Source organism: Neolamprologus brichardi, chromosome 7 (assembly GCF_056152115.1).
Source record: "Neolamprologus brichardi isolate AB-2024 chromosome 7, ASM5615211v1, whole genome shotgun sequence".
Classification (NCBI taxonomy): domain Eukaryota; kingdom Metazoa; phylum Chordata; class Actinopteri; order Cichliformes; family Cichlidae; genus Neolamprologus; species Neolamprologus brichardi.
This window is the reverse complement of record NC_142110.1, coordinates 25517418-25537916: the sequence shown is the minus strand read 5'-3', so window position 1 is coordinate 25537916 and position 20499 is coordinate 25517418. Positions and strand designations below refer to the sequence as shown.

At 40.8% G+C, this 20499-nt stretch overlaps 1 protein-coding gene across 2 annotated transcripts; it reads right to left on the bottom strand.

Annotated features, from left to right (window-relative positions):
• Positions 1-2302: 2302 nt before the first annotated feature.
• ska1 (spindle and kinetochore associated complex subunit 1) lies at positions 2303-7358 on the bottom strand. 2 transcript variants are annotated; one of them, XM_006782275.2, is made up of 7 exons: positions 7267-7358; positions 5984-6069; positions 5772-5887; positions 5215-5309; positions 4464-4589; positions 3341-3510; positions 2303-2723 (listed from the first exon to the last, which is right to left on the bottom strand). In XM_006782275.2, the coding sequence occupies exons 2-7, from the start codon at positions 6063-6065 to the stop codon at positions 2575-2577; spliced, it is 738 nt and encodes a 245-aa protein (XP_006782338.2). In that variant the 5' UTR covers positions 6066-6069; positions 7267-7358; the 3' UTR covers positions 2303-2574. The 2 variants fall into 2 exon arrangements, with proteins under 2 accessions (XP_006782338.2, XP_087700536.1); XM_087844410.1 differs by lacking the exon at positions 5984-6069 and having other exon boundaries at positions 7267-7355.
• Between the last annotated feature and the right edge of the window lie 13141 nt (positions 7359-20499).

The window sequence follows — 20499 nt, the reverse complement described above, 5'->3', positions numbered from 1 at the left end:
CAGCAGGCGCACCTTGCAAACGGAGGGCGCCCTTACTCCCAGTAAATGGGCGATAGAAAACCAATCGGTGCCTGTACCATTCCCAATATGCGCTGGCTGAGGTTGGGGCAGCATGAGTACGAGCATTTTTTATTTTTTTTGCCAATGCCCGTGATGCCACCCCCCACCACGATGCCGCCCCGGGCAACCGCCCATGTCGCCCGTATCTAAAACCGCTACTGCTCGTGGTACACGAACAAGAGTACACCAGAGCACACTGACCGCACAGTGTGCCTTTACCCAGCACAGTAAAGTGAGCACTGTCGATCTTACGTGCTGCTCAATAATGTTTAATATTTAGTATTTACTGTTATATTCCCATAGATCATCGTGATGTTGTTTATTATATTGCTCTCTTTTTCTTCTGCTTGTTTTCTCTTTTTTCTTTCTCAACAGGTGATCCAGGTGATTGATATATGTATTTTTTGTCTGCTTATTTTGTTGGTTTTTGTTTTTTGCCCTTTATCCCCGTCCCTCTTCTCTGCTGTTTTTCCTTCCTTCTTTCTTTCTCCCCTTTCTTTTCCCCAGTCAAGTCTGTCCCGTATTTAGCAAGTGAAAATAAAATAAAATAAACAATAAAAGCAAAGGTGAATCAAATAGACCATTACGGCAAGGCTGGGATGGTCCATTTGGTAAAGTAAATCCGTTGGGCATCTTTCTTCGCCTTTAGACAATTCTTTTTTTTTTTTTTATAGACAATTTATAGCCTTTAGACAATTCTGATGGCAAAAGAGCCAAACGGGACAGGCAAAAAACAAAAACAAAAACAAACATTGACTATGGCCAGGACTTCCAGGCCATACTCACACAAATGTTTCTGTACACTACTTGGTTACGGCATTCCATGTATGACCTGCCTGCTAGTATCTTGCACCCTGCTGTTTTGTGTGGATTATCTCAGGGCCATCTTTGATAGCTCCCCCTCTTGCTCCTCTTCTTTCTCGGGGTTCTACCACCTGTGGTATTCACTAAGCACACAGTCAGTTGTGGCCATTTTCCTGATGTATTTGTGGATGTTCATTGCCTCATCCTGGACTCACCAGTCCCCGGCATCCTTCCTTCCGCTTAGCATACAGTCTCAGGATGCTGAACTTGGGGTGAAATCCTTCATGCATGGTGATGAGCTTCCTCGTCTTGATGTCAGTGGCTTCTGTCTTCTCCTTTGGCCAGCTTATTATCCAGGCAGGGCACCTGATCACGGGCAGGGCGTAGGTGTTGATAGCCCTGATCTTGTTTTTCCCATTCAGCTGATTCCACAGCACTTGCCTCACTGTCGGCAGCTATTTGCAGCTTTTCTAGCGGCCTCTTTAAGGTTCCCATTTGCCTAGGATTTCCAGGTACTTGTAACTGTCCGGTATTACAATCCCCTCAGTTCTGACTACCTTCCCTCTCTTTGTTACCATCCAACTACACTTCGCCAGTCCGAATGACATTCTGATGTCGTTCCTGTAGATCCTCGTGGTGTGGATTGGTGTGGAGTGGACTGAGGGGGGTTCAGGCTTAGGCAGAAAAGCAATATATATATATATATATATATATACATATATATATAAAATTACTTTCAGCAGACTGCCCACAGGGGCACACATGCAGGGACTTGTGGCGCTGAGCTCCTCAGACTAACCCCTCGTGGTCAGTGGCTGTCCTAGCCTGTTTGGCGCCCTGGGTGAACACTCATTCTGGCTGAGCCTGACCATAACTTCTGTTCTGAGTATCAAGAGATTGATCACCTTTACTTTAATCAACTCGGAGTGTGTTCTTCCAGAGTTAAGCATGTGAGTTATTCTACCAGTCACGCATTAAAGTAAGATAATGAATGACCATTGGAGCTCTGATACCAGGATTCACCATGGCACCAACAAAGAGAGCCTCCATTTTAATCCAGCGGCCTCTGGAATATAAAGTTTTCAGTCTGGAACAGAATTTTTATTCCATAAACCACTACCAGGTAACCCTGGGGTAGTCCCAGAGCAGACAGTATTACCCTTTGTCTAACCTTGTGGCAGGTTTGTGGTCTTTGGCTCTGCTAGCGTCTCTGCTATTGCTACGACATCTTCCATTCTTGTGATGTTTGTGTTGCTTACAAATGATATCTCAGGAGTTTCAGGAAAGTTGCTGTAATGACCTCATGCACAATAGGTGGTACTTAATTGTAATGGAAAACGACTGAAATGGAGTTGAGCAGAGGTGCTAGTGGAAAAGGGCTATAAATCTCTGAATGAAGTCTCAAAAAACACAAAAAGCAATTTAATCATAACCAAGCTTTCAGACATGTAAAGATATTATTACATTATTACAACATAATGATACAGAAGAGAAAATGTGCCATTTATTATTACTAGTATCTATTATTACACTATATGACAATACAACATACACATAGAAGTTTAAGTACGCAAACATATATATATACCAGAAGCGTGTTAAATGTTTGGTATGTCTACCTATCACAACAAATGACATTTACCTATGTAAGCCATTTACAAATATGGCAGTGTACTAGAGAAAAGGAAAAACTAACTGAAAGCATCTTTTTCATAGCAGCATGTAGCGGGTTAGTCCTCCCCCTCGGAGCTCCCGGAGGCGCTGGCAGTGTCGCAGCATGTTCAGAATCCCCTGAAAGCGTTTGTCCACCTTCATCTGGGTAAATTCACGAATGTCATCCTCCACCACAAAATACTGACCTGCAAAACATTTAAGCACAACTGTGAAACTTTTGTGTTTTACAAACAATCTTTTCTCAGAAACTGACCAATATGGATGTGATAATGTACTTATAAAGAGCCAGTTGAAAAAAGTGATCTCAAATATCTGAGATGTGGGTTCATTTAATGATTCGCCCACAAAGCTGAAAGCAAAAGAAAAACAAGCAAGTATAACACCAGTATCCTTTGTTTTTTAATTTTCAGTACAGTTTTGTTTGCTCTGTTTAGTCCAAAAATGATTTTTATATCGCTTTATATGACTCATGAATACTTAAAAACAAACAAACAAACAAACAAACAAAATAAATGGCAGAAGAAAGGTCTGTGGATCATTAAAAGCCTATGCTTAGTTGAAAACACTAAAAAGACAACATAGGGGGAAAAACCCAGAGATGCTTTCAAAGTGATCAGCAAAACCTTCACAATGATTCTAAAATATGATCTTAAAGCAAGAAAGGCTTCTGTTGCAAACTAAGGAGCTTGGTAAGAAAGAAAGTTCTTTGGACTAACATGACCTCTATGACTGAAAACCTACACACCCATTCTGTCTTCCTGAGACGTACACAAGTAGCACACAATTTTGGTTTGCAGGATACCTTTTGTATCTTTGGTCTCTTGGTCCTTAAAGCGCTGGTGCAGCTTTCGTGAGTGATTGTTGAGTGTTTTCAAGGACTGATGGACAATCTTGTACTTGGCTGCTACAGCAGCATTGATGCTCTCCACTGCTGCATTGAGCTGCTCATATGTCACACGTCCTTTCATGTACCTGTATGAACACACATCAGAAAAACACCGTTTCATGTTATGTCTTCAGCTATTATGGGAGCAATAGTGAGCGGTATGGGCATAATGAGCCAACCATGGAAGAATAGAGCAGTGTAACTGAACTAGATGAGGCCCAGCCACCAATGACATCTGCTGAGCTGACTGTAGCCAGACTGCCCTATGATGACGGCTGGAAGTCATAAAATCAGAGAACTCAGGAAGGATGTCAGTCACTAACAGAAATGCAGAAGGGTGTCATGACACACAGGTCCTACATGAATAAGAAGTACAAGAAGTCTCTAAATGAGCTCTGGCGGGTAGCACAAGCACAAAAGCACAAGGGCAGATCCAGCCAGAGCTTAGATGCTTAGTCCTGCAGGCCAGGAATAAGCGAGATATCGACTCACTGCTCCACCACACCAAGATATAAAGCAAGGATATCGGGATGTCCTTTGGACTGGATATGTGCACCTGAATGACTGCAACGAAACGGAAGGTGATCCAAAGCAAAGGGGTGGAGCTACAGAAAGCAAAATAGTCAAATACTTCCAGAAAGTAAAACAGGTGCTGAGAAGCCAGCTGAACAGTAGGAAAAGATCCAAGCCATCAAATATTCTCTAGCAGATATCAGACACCCAGCTGTAATAAAGAGGAAATGGATGCCACTGACATGAAGACATGAAAACTCCTCATAATGAAGAGACAGGTGTCCAGCATATTATATGATATTAACAAGCTAGCACGCATACACGTTGCCAGATCCTAGCAGGCAAGGCATACATGGTACCCCATAATCAAGTAGCTGGCATTGTATACAGAAACATCTGTGCCAAGAATGGCCTGGAAGTCTCACGGTCAAAATGAGATAGCCTCCCTAGATTGTTTAAGTGGGTTTCACAAAGGTGATCATCATACATAAGGTCATTTTGAATTACAGTGATTGATTATACTTACTGAGGGATGCTCTCAAACTCTGGCATAGTGACGAACTCCATCTCTCTGACAAAACTCTTGCTGCTCTTTTTTTCTGCTGGCTGAACCTCTACAGCTTCTTTCTGATTTATTGCAGGTTCGCTTCCTCTGGAAAATAACAGATCATAAGCATTTACTGCATATTTTCTAAGGTGGTGGGCTCTACAACCAAGGTACAGCAACAGTTGAAAGCAAACATAATGCGTTTGTTTTTATCCTGAGAAGAGCAGGGGGAAAACAACCAAGCACTTTTTGATTAACAGCAGAGTAATGAAGTCAGTTGTCTTAATCCATCTGCAGTTCAGCTCGAAGCATTGGTAAGCTCCACTTAGCAGCACATGATCCGATGGATCTCCAGAGAGCAACAACAACAACTGCTTCCTGCTGCCCCCCATGAGCTGGATGGTAACACCGGGAGTTGTGGTTCAGCATCTGAGTGATATCAAAGACTGCTACAACAGCAGTCTGAGCAGAGAAGTGGGCAATATGGAAATCCATGACAGGAAGGACCGGGCTGGATAGTTAGTGCCAATTTTTCAAACAGAGAGAAGTAAAAAATTGAGCACAAACAACATTCTGTTGAAAGGGTAACATAACAAAAAAGGTAAAAATGCTGAAGCGGGTTGCCAAATATATTTGATTCATAGATCATTAGAGAAATACTGCTTTATCCAAAATAAAATCCCCCATTTTCCATTAAAAAAACATAAGTAAGCAATGCCGGTATTCTCACTTGAGCAGGCCCTTCTTCCGGGGCATGTGTGGAGGGATGTTGTTCTTAATGTGCTGAACATCCTGCAGATGCTTCTGGAAAACCTCATCAAGTTCCTGAGTGAGAAAAAGAGACTGTCAAACCCTAAAACCCTCCGCTCACTTAATGTTTTACTCCGGATGATTTCATTATTTGTTTTCATCTCTGCCATGTTTCCTGCATTCACAAAATTCTGGTATCCTCAAAGGGTGCTTTTTAAGGAAACTAAATTTTGTTTATCTAGGTTTTCATTTAGAAAACATTTAAAAGCCATTTTGCTGATCAAACTGTCAGGAGAAATGAATTTCTATTTTGTGCATGTAGTCACCCCTGAAGGTCCACTCTGAGCAAAGGAAAAACAAGACATTCATGCTAAAAATGAATATCACTTCAGGGGCTTGACTGGATGGCATGTATCAGTGACTAACTGGTTTATGCAGTAGTTAAAATTAGTTATGGCGGTCACAGCTTATTCTTCTTTATTGGTGTGAATGTTGGACTTGTTTGTTCCAACAGATACACAAACGGCTCTACTTTACCTTGAGATGCTTCAGGTGCTCCTTCTGCTGATCAACGCCTTTTTCAAACTCCTCCAGAAGTCTCTCCAGGGCAAACAGTTCTTGTCCAAGTTTCTTCATCTTGTTTTGAGGCAATTCTGTATGCGGAGGGACATTTTATGTCACAAAACTTAGCAGTGGTTCCCATGGATGCAAACACTATCATCAGTCTCATACAAGTGGACATGTCATACCAATAACTGACAGATCCAGCATGTGTTTTATAGAAGTTATTCTGTCATGAATGTGGTGGCTGATATCCTCGAGGTCGCCCATTTTTCTGAAACAGGGTCAAATTAAAACCATTAAAATTGGAATTTAAAATTCTAACCTGTCAAGCATGCAGGTGAAGGTCATGCACAAAACTAAAGTAGAACTTTGATGATATCAAACTGCTTAAGGAGAAGAAAAAGCAACAGGCATGACAATGAAAATTAGATCGAAAAACATTGCTTCTTTAAAACCTTAAACATTTAAGTTGTAGACATGGGACATGTGAGACTGCTGCTCCATCCATCTCCTAAAGCGAGCGCATTATGTCAGACACACATCACTTTTACACTGATGACCCTCATGGCTCCATTCAAACACTTCGACAATTTTGATGGACCAAGGTAGCATGAATATGACAATGCACTATGAGAGAGATCTGAAGAGTAAACCAGTGGAATAATACACAAATGGTCAGAGTTTTCTCAATGTACGTTATATTTTGACAGTTTGATAATTATGAACTCCATGTGCTGTTCGTAGTTACCGGAATACGTCCACACACGGATTAACAAACAGGTCAAACACTTATTAAAAGATCAGCTTATAAACTTTAATAGGTGTCAATGAAAGGACAGCTAAAACCAAAGGTCTGGCTCCTGCTTATATGCTGTCAAAACCCATATTACAGTCTTGTTTGTTTATACAAACTCGGCACTTCCGGTAGCTGTTTCAAATTAAAGGGGCGTTACTGTTTCAATGCACAGTCATTTCTTAACCAGGCTCTTATTCTGAAACATTTACAGGAAGTCTGTGGAAAATACATAAAATTACGTGTTAAGACAAAGCGCTACACAAGGACAACTTATTAATCCACCATTACTCTGAGTGAACGAGAGAGAGAGCAACGACAGGGAAGGAGAAGACCACTGAAATGTAAGGGTCAAGAGCTATAAAAGCCAGCCACACGCAGTGCAGTTACAGCTAACTGATGTCGGAAACCTGTTTGCTTCTACTGCCAACAACCTATCCGTGCGCGTGATCGGTACGCTCGGGTTGTCAAACAAGTCTTTCTATATGAGAGCTTAAACAACATGTACACTGTTTAAGGTACGAGCGTATGACAGAAATCTTATGAACCCATGAAGTTAGTAACAAGTAGGAACAGACTGAAGGTGGAAGCGTAACCTTTGCCATAAGCGCCATCCCGTCCCCACACCTGTGCACACAGTGTATTATTGCGCAGTGTATTATTAAGCTCACTCACACATTTAGCTGCTCTCACTTCATCGTAGTCTTCCTCAGTAGCTACTTTCCCGGCTCATTTCAAATGTCACGTCACGAGACGTCACGGCCAGCGCATGCGCTGTTCTAAAACAGCGGAGTCTGGGAGATGGCAGCAGAGTGGTACAATTCTGTTTTGTCACTGTGACAACTGGTCCTGACCAGTATAAGAAGGATGGACAATGTTGGATGGATAATGTTATTTTATGTATAGCAAATTTTTTCATACACAAATGTAGATTTACCAAAACATCCCCAGGTTTGTTACTTTCTTATACAAATTGAAACTATATATATAAAATCCTTAAATTACTTAAAGGAAATAAACCACAAAAACTATATGATATTCTTAAGCATCTTCCCACTGAATTGAATAACTGAAACTTTATATATTTTTCCCCTTTGTTTTTGTTTGTCTGTTTTGTTTTGTTTTCTCTAATAGGCAGCATTTCACTCAATTTTGCATCTTGCTCATTTGTACACATATCGATGTAAAAATTCATTATTTCTGTTTTATATGGTTACATTGTTACTGTAATCACTGTTCTTTCTGGCAATTCATTGTAATCCTTTGAATTTGTGCAGCACTGATTGCCGTATTGTATATGTACTTGAAATAATAATATATATTTTTTTAAAAACTGCCCTGACCAGTGACTGTGAGAGACAGTTTAAACCCTCACTGGTTCCTCCCACGCTAAAATCAGTGCACTTTCTGTCACTGCTACATTTAAAGGAACCTTTTTCTTGCCAACATTGGATTAAAATTGTTGTTGCCTGACGTCAGTGTTACAAACATGCATGTGTTTTTGCTGGTATTACAGAGAGATGACCTTTCATCTGAATGTTAAATTCAAGTTATTAAGACTTGTCTCCTTGTGTGTGCATGTTTTTAACGCAGAAATCTATTAGGGGAAAGTAACTTAAGCAATTTTTTGTATTGTTTTGTTTTGTTTTTTGTATTGGATTTTTGTTCTTTGTTCATGTTTGATAAACAGCCATGAACAAAAAACATTTGTTCATACAGTCTAATTTAGTGGCACTAAACAGATGTTGGATGACAGATGATTTCTTTTAGTAAATGCTCTCATTCTTTCGTCTTGGGCTGGGAGATAAGGCGACCCTTGTTCTCCGCCTGTTTTCAGTTTCTTATTATGTGGTTTCTTCCTTGAACACTATCACTCTCTCTTTCTCTCTGCTTTGTTTTCGTAGCAGTAGAGGCTTCTCTCTTGCAATGTTGTCACTACTTGTTCCGCTGCACCTCAAATCTGTTTCCCTATAAAAAGAAATTATTCACCAACACATGCACAGTTGAAGAACAAGACTGCTCAGTGCATGTTTCATAAACCCAACATTAAGTTTACATTTAAAAAAATCTTGGGCACAGTAAAGAAAATTTCTACACACAGTAATGGTTAAGGCTCATTACTCCATTACTCCAGACAGTTGAATGCTGGAAACCCATCTTCAAAAAACGAAATCTATCATAGTACATCTTATATTCACTCTAAAACACAAAAGGTGTCTTTTAATATTTGGCCGAAGGCACATCGATGTGTTCAGTAACCAACACAGATGACTGACATAGACCTTTCAATTATGTTCACACGTGGTAATAAACAAAAATTTAATTAAGTGGCATCTTAAAGTGTTTTATTATTAATATTTGTTATTATTTTCTCCTTCTTTTAATCTTTTATTTTTATCTAATTTATTGATATTTTCTGATATAGTATTTGATTTAGTGAGATAAGATGGGGGTAGGGTTAGGGGGCAAAAATATAAGGTTAGACATGGTTAAAACTGAGGAGAAATCAACAAAGCATACACTACACATACATGTGTGAGGCCATTCTCAAGGTCTACTCACTCCGACATATAAAATGTAATGTAAATGTAATGATATGATGAAAATCATTTTGTCTTGGTAACTGTACAGGCTATGTACCAGAAGGTGGCACAAGCACCCAGACCATGAAATAGCATAAGGCGGAGCACAGTGTAAATGATACATGAAGTGAAGAGAGGTCAGTATGCCTACTTACATATCTTACATAAAGCAAAAGACCATCCTAATAAAACAATGTTAACTTTCAAAAGCTGAATTTTTTAAATGGATTCTTATAACATGTACAAATCTTATTCACATTTAGGTTTCTGCACACAGTCACAAATCAAAATGTATAAATAGAAATCAAACCTTTCCACACACATTTGAATTAATTTATAATGTTTTATATTCAACATTACCATATATAATATTACTTATCCAAATACTGCTCTGTACTGCTCCTATTAACTTTAGCTAAGAAAGTGCTGTTAAACAACAAAGGAACAATTAGACCAAAGATTTGACTGGTTATAAACTACTGAGCAGTTTGAGCAAAGCAGCACTTGTGCACCACTTTTCTGACACATTGTGTAGAATGTGCTGCCACAGGTAGCTGTGCTGTTTACCTGTGGCTCAAAGTTTGCTTGTGTATTTTAGAAGTGCACTGTATCCCCGGAGAGAAGCTTGGGTTTCATGCCTTTTGGAAAGTGCTAATTCAGCCATGTTTGACTGAGTTAGCCTGCGTAGGGCCTGTCAATGCAAGCTCATATCACACGCTCTGTACTGACGGAAAGCTGTATATGCCAGAAGAGCAGCATAATACTCACTTTCAACCTGGGAGTTAAGCTTTTTGAAGAAGTGACAAAAGCCTACTTTTTCAGAGGCGCTACAGTGTCCAGAGTTGTACGCAGTGCAAATGTAAAATTATTAATAAGGTAATCAACCTCTACTCGAGTAGATTTCAGGTAGCTGTTCTGCACTTTGTGTGGCACGTGGCATTAGAAAAGAAAACAGTGAATGAATTATATCCTTAGTTACAACCTGCAGAAAGATATCTACTGTGACGAAACCTATTCCTGCATATTCTCCTTCTTTTATGTGCTCCTCCTGTTCCTGTTGCACACATAATTGTTTTCAGTGAGGTTAAAGTTGCTGTCCCTTTGGATATCTGTACTCTGTGCATCAAGGGAAATCTATTCTATTCTAAAATGAGTGAGAACTAGTCTCCAAATTATAGTGAGATGGTAAAATAGTTAAAAGGGACACTCAACAGTGTAACGTGGACTTTCTATACTGCTGGAATGCTTTCTCTCGTTTTTACTAGCTATCTTGCACTTTGTGTTGATGTTTGTGGTTATCAGCACAGTAATACTTAAATAAGAGGTAATCAACAGGAAGTACTGAGCCACACACTATCCCAGTCAGACAGATGCACCCAAAAGCTGCATGATGGCAAAGTTGTTAAAGTTACCTAAGAGGTTCAGCTGTGTGATTACATTTTCTGCCCTTTAATGCTTAAAGGTATGATAGCTTATCATATTAAACTTTGGAGTCATTTCAATCAAAAATAGCTCTAATAAAAAATGTAAATTCTATGTCTAAAATAATAAAATTCAGCTGTAGTTGGGCTTTAATGGAAAACCGATAATGTAGTTATGCCACATGTCATATTTAATTGACATCAGTTGGCAGGCTCAGTGTGTTTAAGGCCTGCAGCTACTGCTGCTCTATTTCGTCTTGTGTCTCTTTCTGGCCTTCTCTGCTGGGGAGGATCTTTTGCAAAAGAATTTTTTTAAGAATTCTTTTTTACATACAATTACAATTTCATGTCAATAGCACCTTTAGACATATATTAGAAAACTGGCGACATGTTCAACCCCTGTCAGCTATATCAATCCCAGATAGCATGAAGACCAGTTTAAACTGCACATTCTACTGGACATCTGAGGTGAACGTCATTAGTCATTTTTTTAAATGGCTGGATACAGATACACACCTTTGGTTTAGTCTGTGTTCTCAACTGTCAGAGCTGGCACACACACCGTTTTATCTGAGCAACTTGAAAAGGGATCCAGTTCAAGTGATGAAGTGGGGTATTTTCACCCAGGACTGAGTTACACCAAAGGTTATTTTAGGCAGTGTCACCTCTGTCCTTCCTCCTGGACTGTTGGACAATAAAACAGGACCTGAAAAATACGTACAGAAGCATTTTAATTCTCAGATAAATAAACATGTCTGTTAATATACCATGACGCTTTACTCTGAACAAAAATAAATAATAAGTTCATCTAAATAAATGTGTCCATCTGTACCTTTTATATTCTTGTTAACTGAGATATTTTACTTTTACTGAGAATGCTAGATACTGAAAGTCAGTGGTAGCACTTAGTCTCCGTCTTACGGCTCCATACAGTATAGGAACTATTTGGTGAGAAACATTGTCACTAAGCAACCCTGTTAACCTGAACTGAGTTCACTGGAAGGAATTATTTTTACTGCTGGGTAACTTTAGCACAGTGAGAAGTATTGGAAACCAGTAGGACACTATGTTTTTCCATTATAAATATTTTAAACACGTGGAAAGAACTTGTGGTATTACATCCTACTGTAAACATGGGGATATTTGTTCATGACACAACTCTTTTGGATGTCTACGCACTGCTTTAACTTTAGGTGTAATCTATCATGTCATGCAGCTCCTGAAATTCATGCATTGTGTTTACAGCTTTTAAACCCTACTCTAATAATCACTGCACTTATCCCCATATTTACCTATCATTAATCTAACTTTTCTGACTGAAACTTGAGACGTGTACCTGTTGAGTCATGAGGCAACATGAGACAAGACCAGAGCGTGGTTCACATGCCAAGATGATGTTCTGTTAAGTCTCGGAGATGACAAGCATTCAACTGTATGATTCTCTATCTCAGTAACCTAGACCACTAAAAACTCAACCATGACATGCTACAGTTAAGACAAAAAGCACCAAAATTGTTTGTGCTTCTAGTGGAACACACAAAATGAAACACAAGGTTTTCTCCACTTCAGTGTGATGACAGATGGGAATGTACAAGCCCATAACATGTAGTCTTTTACAAGAAGTTGGTCCAATATAAATCAAAGTTTATCAGCTACTGAATTGAGCCAGACTGTCAAACTGACTAAAGGTGGTTTTTTTTAATGGTCCTTGAATCTCATATGTTCACGTGGCACATTTCATCTGCAAAAAGTGCTGGATATGTTCCTAGGAAATGTTCTTCATCAATCTGTCCATCCTTTAATTCTTAAAATGTACTAGTTAGATTTCCATGAAGTTATATTCAGTTTTGGTGACCTTACATTGTTTCCTGTAATAAACAGATAATTTATCTCCAATGAACAATTTTCTGCCAGCATTACTCTTTGATCTCGGTTACTCGTTCTTCTGTTATGTCTCTGATTGGAGTAGATTGGTTCTGTTTTCTGTGACTGGGGTCACAAAGAAAAGAAAGCCACAAAGAATTATTCACACCAGTAAAGTCAAAATGTCTCTTCCTGCTTAAGTAGATTATCCAATTTAACTGTCCATCAAACTGATTACAATCAGAACTGATAATAAAATAGCAGTGTTTATAGAGAGAGCACTTCCTAAAGCCACATTACAAAGTGCTTCACATAATGTAGCAACTTAATAACAAGCAAGTCTTATTACAGTACACAACATTCATAGTTCACTCAGGGATTTATAAACAACAGTCTAAACAAGTTTAAAATGTATAAACACTTAAAGTTATAGATACAGAAATTTCATTAATTTTGACTAGCAAACACCACCCACAGGCAGTTTTCTGGGCAGTCTTCATAGTGTATTTAATGGTGACAAAATTCTCATACAAATTTTGGTGACTGTGAAGTTACATATGAGTGATGTGTGAAACAACACAACTGGAGAACCTTTGCAGGAATAATGACTACAAAAATGAAAAGAACTGGGTTTTAATGACTGTTTAAAACAAAACAAAGCATATAGATGTGAATAATTGCTGTATGTGTGACAATATCGGTGGAGGGTTTCATTCAGAATGGCCCTTACTTAAATAGGAGATAGGGTATATGCATATATCAGTATAGTAAGATGATATGTGAAGATGATATGTGACAGTAATGTCGAACACTATTTTTAGTGAGGCAGAGTGTAGATGTGCTTCTGAAGCATATTGTCTCATGTCTGTTGGAATCACAATGTCTCCAATGGGTGCGATCTACTCCGTCAGTCATGTCAAAGTCCTGATGTAGCACAGTTGTGCCCCCATTGTATTCCCAGGGTGAGCAAACCTCGCAAGTAAAAACGGATTATTTGACCACACACACTTACGCACACACAGTCACTCACTCACTCTGGTGAGTGTGTGTGTAGCTCTTTGGTTGCAGTACTGGAGACAGGTGCCATGAACTGGAGCAGAGCCTCACCAACTGCAGTAATCAAGAGTCTACAAATATCCAGCTCTGCCACCACCTCACTGCCAGATCGTAGTCTCCAATACAAATGTGCTTTAGCCATCCTTTGATCTAGTTAGTTATTCAAGGCGGACTTGCTGATATTCCCCTCCTGAAATAACTCTCTCCTCCCTCTTGCAGTGCCTCCAGGCCCTGCTCTCCTTTCCTTCTGGCCCACCCCTTCCACTGGAACCCAGTAATATTCTCAGACCAGTAACCGCAGCTTCTCAGTCTGGACAGTCACTCAGCTTCTTATCACCCTTTGCAATGCAAACCCAGTTATTTACTACCAGCCTCCCTTCATTTGAGTCTCTTTTTGGGTTTATCAGTACAGCATAAGAAGAGGGACGTTTTTAGTTGTTTTAGCCATTTTAACTCTGTTTAACTCCTTTAAAAAAATGAAATCAACCACATTTACCCTTTTATGTATTTCTCGAAGAAGTCAATGGCATTGTTGAACCAAGTATTTCAGTTATTAGGAGCTTCTAACCAAACACATTTTACCGCCCACTTTCTAAACCCTAGTCTGCTCTGTTGTTCTTCTTTACATTCAGCTATCATCTGATGCACTGGTAATGTGTGACGTGAGACATGCCAGCTCACCAAGCGTTTTAGTGCTTTTATGGGTGATTTTAACCATTTGCTGATTGATAGAACACAACTTTTGTCGTCAACATCTAGGACAGGCTGAATTAGAAGACCATCACAGAGGTTGTGTACAAGAAAGGGAGCTCTTTCAATATGTACAGCAAAATACTGGAGGCTTTTTATCAGGCAGTTATGGTGAGCACAGTGTTTGCTGATTAACTGCTGGAGTTTGCTGATTAACTAGCCACAGGAAGGCTGGCTCTGTGATTGGCTGTCAAATGGTGGCGAGGCCATCACTGAACAAACTGTTAGGCATCATAGATACTCTGGACCACTTATTGAGCACACACTGATTCAGCTCACGGCCACGTGTAAATACTCTTTATAACAAAATATGTCTCTCTGGTGAAGAGTTATCTGCTCTTTCATTAATATTTTATTGCCTTTTAAAAATTCAGTTGTGGTTGCTTTGACTTTAAAGCTTTTTTTTTTCTGATATATTATCAGTATTATTATATTTCATCTTCTATATAATGATCACAATTATTGCTGCTGTAACTAACTGTCATGGTCTCATGGCCTTTCGCTTTTGTTTCTCTGTGTTGTCTTTTCTCCCTTGATGTGGGTGTGTTTATGGTTACCTCTCCTCAGTGCGGCTCCTCCTGTCTCTTCACACTGGACACGCACCTGCTGGCAATCAGCTGTGATGACTGACCTGCTCCTCATCAGTGATTAGGCTCACTAGTTAAGGCTGGAGCAAAAACTCAGTCATTGGTCAGATTGTTTGGATTCCCCTTTTGTTTTTTTTGTTGCTATGAAGTCTGACTCCCGTGAACCCTGTTGTTTGTGTGTGTGTGTGTGTGTGTGCTTGTGTGCACTAAACAGCCTGCAATATCAGACCGCTGTTGCTAGAACTCTTAACACCTCACCCTCCACTTTGTTATTGCCTTTGACCTTGCAAAATCCTGTAAATAAACCTGTTGAACCTTTACAGTGCTCGGTGATCGTTCTATTAGTTTATGACATTAGTACTGCTATTATTGTTACATTCATGTTGCTTTTTTATTATAAGATTATTATTTCAGCTGCAGTGACAGTGAGGTCCATGTGGTATTTCATTATAACATTATTTCTACATCATTTCAATTGCTGTGACAAAAGAATATCCCAAATATTGTAAACATGTATCATTTCATATATATACAACTTTCTTTTTGTCTCCTGCCCTCGCCAGGATAAATATCAACTTCTGTATAGCACTTCACTGGGGACAGCACAACTTTCACTGCTCTCTCTGTGTACACCACAGTTCATAGAGGCTAAAAATTATACATCACCATTGTAAACATGTAGGAGCGCCTTCAAATCTAAGACACAAATCGTTTCAATTTTTTCAGTTTTATTTATATAGAGAGAAATCACAACAACAGTCATCTCAAGGAACTTGACATTGGAAGGTAAAGACCCTACAATAATACAAAGAAACTCTGGCAATTGGAAGACCCTCTATGAGCAAGCACTTGGCAGACCCATGCTCAGTGAGGGGTGGTTGTCTGCCGCAGCGTTTGGGGGTGAGGGGAGCAAGACAAGACAAAATACTTACTGTGGAAGTGAGCCAGAGATTAATAATAACTCATAGTTAAATTGAGAGGGGTGTATAAAGACACGGTTAGTGAAAATGGGTGAGAGAAGGAGAAACATTCATTGGATCATGGGAACCCCCCAGCAGCATAAAGCCTATTGCAGCATAACCAAGGGAGGATTCAGGGTCACCTGATCCACCTCTAACTATTAGCTTTGTCAAAAAGGAAAGTTTTAAGCTGTCACAGGGGCCCGGAGGTTGGTGCAATGATTTGGACCCAAGACCAGATTCAAACACGGAAGGCAATAGTACGATATAAGGGACTGAAGTGCACTGGTCTGAGCTGGGAGACATGGAATGGGGGTTGGATGCACATGGTAGCAGGAAGTTTAAGCTTGACAGCTGATTGACTGATTATGGACTTAACCTCGTAAGGACCGATGTAGTGGGGAGCAAGCTTGCGAGAGAGTGCCTTCAGAGGAATATCCTTAGCTGCCTTGGAGTATACCTGTTAGCCGATTGGCGTAGTGGCATTGATGATTGGTGGCTTTGAGTAACGCCTTCCGAGTCTGAGCCCAGGCGCGGTGGCAATGCTGGAGATGGTGCTGGACTGAGGGAACGGCGAGGTCAGCCTCTTCCTCAGGAAATAGGGGTGGCTGATATCCTAGGGAGACTTCAAAGGGGGACAAGCCAGTTGCAGAAGATATGAGGGTGTTGTGTGCATACTCTATCCAAGGTAGATGAGAGGACCATGTCGCTGAGATGTAAGTGGTTAGGCAGTGGAGGTTAGACTCCAGCTCCTGGTTGAGCCTCTCTATCTGGCCGTTGGACTGTGGATGGTATCCAGAACTGAGACTGACCTTGGCTCCCAGAGCAGTGCAGAAGGCCTTCCAGACATGGGAGGAGAACTGTGGTCCCCGTTCCGAAACAATCTCCAAAGGGATGCCATGAAGCCTGAAGACATGGTTAACCAGGAGCTTAGTAGTCTGAAGGGAGTTTGTCCAGGGAGACGAAATGAGCAGCCTTTGAAAACCTGTCGAATATGGACAAAATGACAGTTCCCAGAAGAGACAGGTAAACCAGTGACAAAATCTATGGCTATGTGAGACCAGGGGCAATGGGGAATAGTTAAAAGTTGAAGGAATCCTGCCGGTCGTTGAGTTCTGTTCTTACTCCTAGCACAGATGGTACAAGCCGCCACATGCTATATTTTTTCCAATTTTCTCCCCCATTCCTTTTTCAGCTTAGACATCGTCATACTACACATATAATGTAGTAACTCAAATAACACTAAAAGAAATAACAAAGGGCATCCCTTTCCAGGGTCTCCCACCAGAAGTACCATTTTAATAATGAAATGGTCCTACCTACGCCGGGGTGACAGGCGAACTTAGCAGTGTTGATCCAGTTGATTACTGTGGAATGGTGTGAGGAGGGGACAAAACAGCAGTCAGGTGAACCAGTGCCAGGATCAGGTTCATCCTGGAGGGCCTGGCGAATTGTCTTCTCCGCATCCCAGGAAATTAAACCCTCCCTGCAGGTGGTGGGTAAGATGGTCTCCCCTTGTGAGTGATCTGTGTTTTTGGCGAATTGGCGGGAGAGAGTATCCGGCTTGATATTCAGAGAACCTGGACAGTATGAGATGGAAAAAGTTAAAACCTACAAAAACACAGTGACCATCAAACCTGGCGGGCATTTAGTTGTTTTGTGGTCCTCAGGTAAGTAATATTCCTATGGTCTGTCCGTCTAAGAAAAGGCTGCTCGGCTCCCTCTAGTAGGTGACACCACTCCTCAAATACCAACTTATTTGCAAATTATTTACGGTCGCCTACATCATAATTTTGTTCTGCCAGAATGAAACGACGTGAGAAGAAGGCACAGGGTTGCAGCTTTGAATGTGGCCTGGACCGCTGGGAGAGTACCACTCCTACACCTGTGTCTACCTCTACTGCACCTGTTCACATTCATCCCGACCCCATGATGTGTCATTTGTAGACCAATGTCCTAGAAACATTTTCAACGTTTTTCGCAAATTTTTTACTGTTGCTTCATCTGGAACTACACTGCGTTCCACATTATTATGCAAATGATATTTTTCTCTGATTTTCCTAAATAGTCAATTCAAATGACAGTCAACATAATTTTCAAGTCATCAACCATTAGAGTATAAGTCAAATGTTACTGAACAAACCTTCCAATGAAAACAGTATGTTTTTCAAAAATAAAAAACTTAAAATGCACTGTTCCAAATTATTACGAACACAGAGTGTCAAAACATTTTATAGGTTGTAGAGAATTGAAAATGGCCATTTGTAGAATTTGCAGCATTAGTAGATCAATTTTAGTGAAATCAAAAGCCATTTCAATCAAAAGCATCTTAACAGGCCAAGTTACATATTAACATAGGACCCCTTAATTGATAGCAGTTTCACAATTCTTGCATCCATGGAACTTGTAAGTTTTTGGAAAGTTTCTACTTGAATGTCTTTGCAGGATGTCAGAATATCCTCCCAGAGCTGTTGTTTGGATGTGAACTGCCTCCCACCCTCATAGACCTTTTGCTTGAGGATGCTCCAAAGGTTCTCAATAGGACTGGGGTCAGGGGAGGATGAGGGCCACACCATGAGTGTCTCTCCTTTTATGCTGATAGCAGCCAATGATGCAGAGGTATTCCTTGCAGCATGAGATTTTACACTGTCTTGCATGAAGGTGATTTTGTTGCGGAAAGCACAGTTCTTCTTTTTCTATCATGTAAGAAAGTGGTCAGTCAGAAACTCCACATACTTTGCACAGGTCCTTTTCACACCTTCAGGGACCCTAAAGGGGCCGACCAGCTCTCTTCCCGTGATTCCAGCCCAAAACTAGACTCCACCACCTCCTTGCTGACGTCGCAGCCTTGTTGGGACATGGTGACCATCCACCAACCATCCACCACTGCATCCATCTGGACCATCCAGGGTTGCACTGCACTCATCACTGAACAAGACTGTTTAAAATTAGTCTTCATGTAGTTCTCGGCCCACTGCAGCTTTTGTGAGCATTGGTTAGGGGTGGTTTATGCACAACTGCAAGTCTCTGGAGAATCCTACACCTTGATGCTCGCAGGGCTCCAGGGGCACCAGTAGCTTCAAATATGTGTATGTGTTTTGGTTATGTGTCCAAGTAGGGGTGGGCGATATAAACGATATACGATAGAAACTATATAAATTTGGCCAACGATAGAGATTTTGACTATATCGGTCTATCGCGATAGCGCATGTTGATGATGTCATCAAGCTGCGCCTGTTTTGGTCGAAAGCATCGCAGCGGCTAAAACCATTATCATTTGCAAATTATAGCGGGCGACAGTCATAGCAAAGAGATGAAGCACTTTTGAAATATGGGGAAAGCCAAAAACTGCGCTTCCTCCACTTCCGTAACATTGATTCATTAATGTTGAATTCTCTCGCAGCTGTTCTATTCCCATGTTGTTGCAGTATATTAATAACTAACCTCGTATTGTGGATGAATAATCTCAGTTGTTCTCCTGACTGAAGTTTGGCCCGTGTATAGCATCCTGCTATGCGATTGCATTTGTCCCAAACCACCAGAATCCCTCACGTTAACTTTTATCGAGTGGAAAAAAAGTTGGCGTTCATCCTTCAGCTTCACTGTGCTAATGTTATGCTAACATAGCTGTGTCGCTAGCAATCACGTAGCACAACATTATATACCAGGTATTCCAACTTCAGTAACCCTGCAAACGCCACTGCTGTTTAGTTTCCTGTCTTCATTTATGTTGGAAATGGTAGCAGAGCTGTACGTTTTAATTAGTTTCAAAAATCTCTCAGTCAGAACATGGTATGAAATGTTTAGGTGTAAACTAGCGAGCTAACTTCTTCTCAGTCATCCAGGTCATCGTAGTCAAAGGAGCTTGCAAAGAAAAGCGTCTGGACTTCTTTAAGTTACTTGAAGACGTTTCACCTCTCATCCGAGAAGCTTCTTCAGTTCTATGGTCAAATAGTGGAGAGTCCTAGATATAAACCTAGTGGGAGTATCCCCCCACAGAGGGACAAAAGGACCCCCTGATGATCCTCTAATCGCCTGAGCCAAGGTGTGAAACTGGGTGTGGGTCACAGTCAGCCAAGGTTTCGGGTGAGTTCATTGTGAAACCTGGCCCCACCTTATCATGCGAATTCCTGAGGTCAGATGGCCCAGGATGTGAGTGGGCGTTAAGGCGTCTGGGAAGGGATCTCAAAACTGGATTATAGATGGCAGAGAGTTGGTGTCGTAAACCACCGCCTCTGTTCAAAGATGGTCGCTCACAGTGGACATAGATGGCTTCTTTCACTCCTCTTTCAAACCATCTGTCCTCTCTGTCCAGAATGTGAACATTGGCATCCTCGAAAGAGTGTCCTTTATCCTTTAGATGCAGATGGACAGCTGAGTCTTGTCCTGTGGAGGTGGCTCTTCTGTGTTGTGCCATGCGCTTGTGAAGTGGCTGTTTGGTCTCTCCAATGTAGAGGTCTGGGCATTCCTCGCTGCACTGTACAGCATACACCATGTTGTTAAGTCTGTGTTTTGGCGTTTTGTCTTTCGGGTGAACCAGTTTTTGTCTGAGCGTGTTGCTGGGTCTGAAATGCACCGGGATGTCATGCTTGGAGAAAACCCTCTTGAGGTTTTCTGATACACCGGCTACATAGGGGATGACAATGTTGTTGCATCTGTCCTTCGGGAGGATAAGAAGGACAGACGCAAC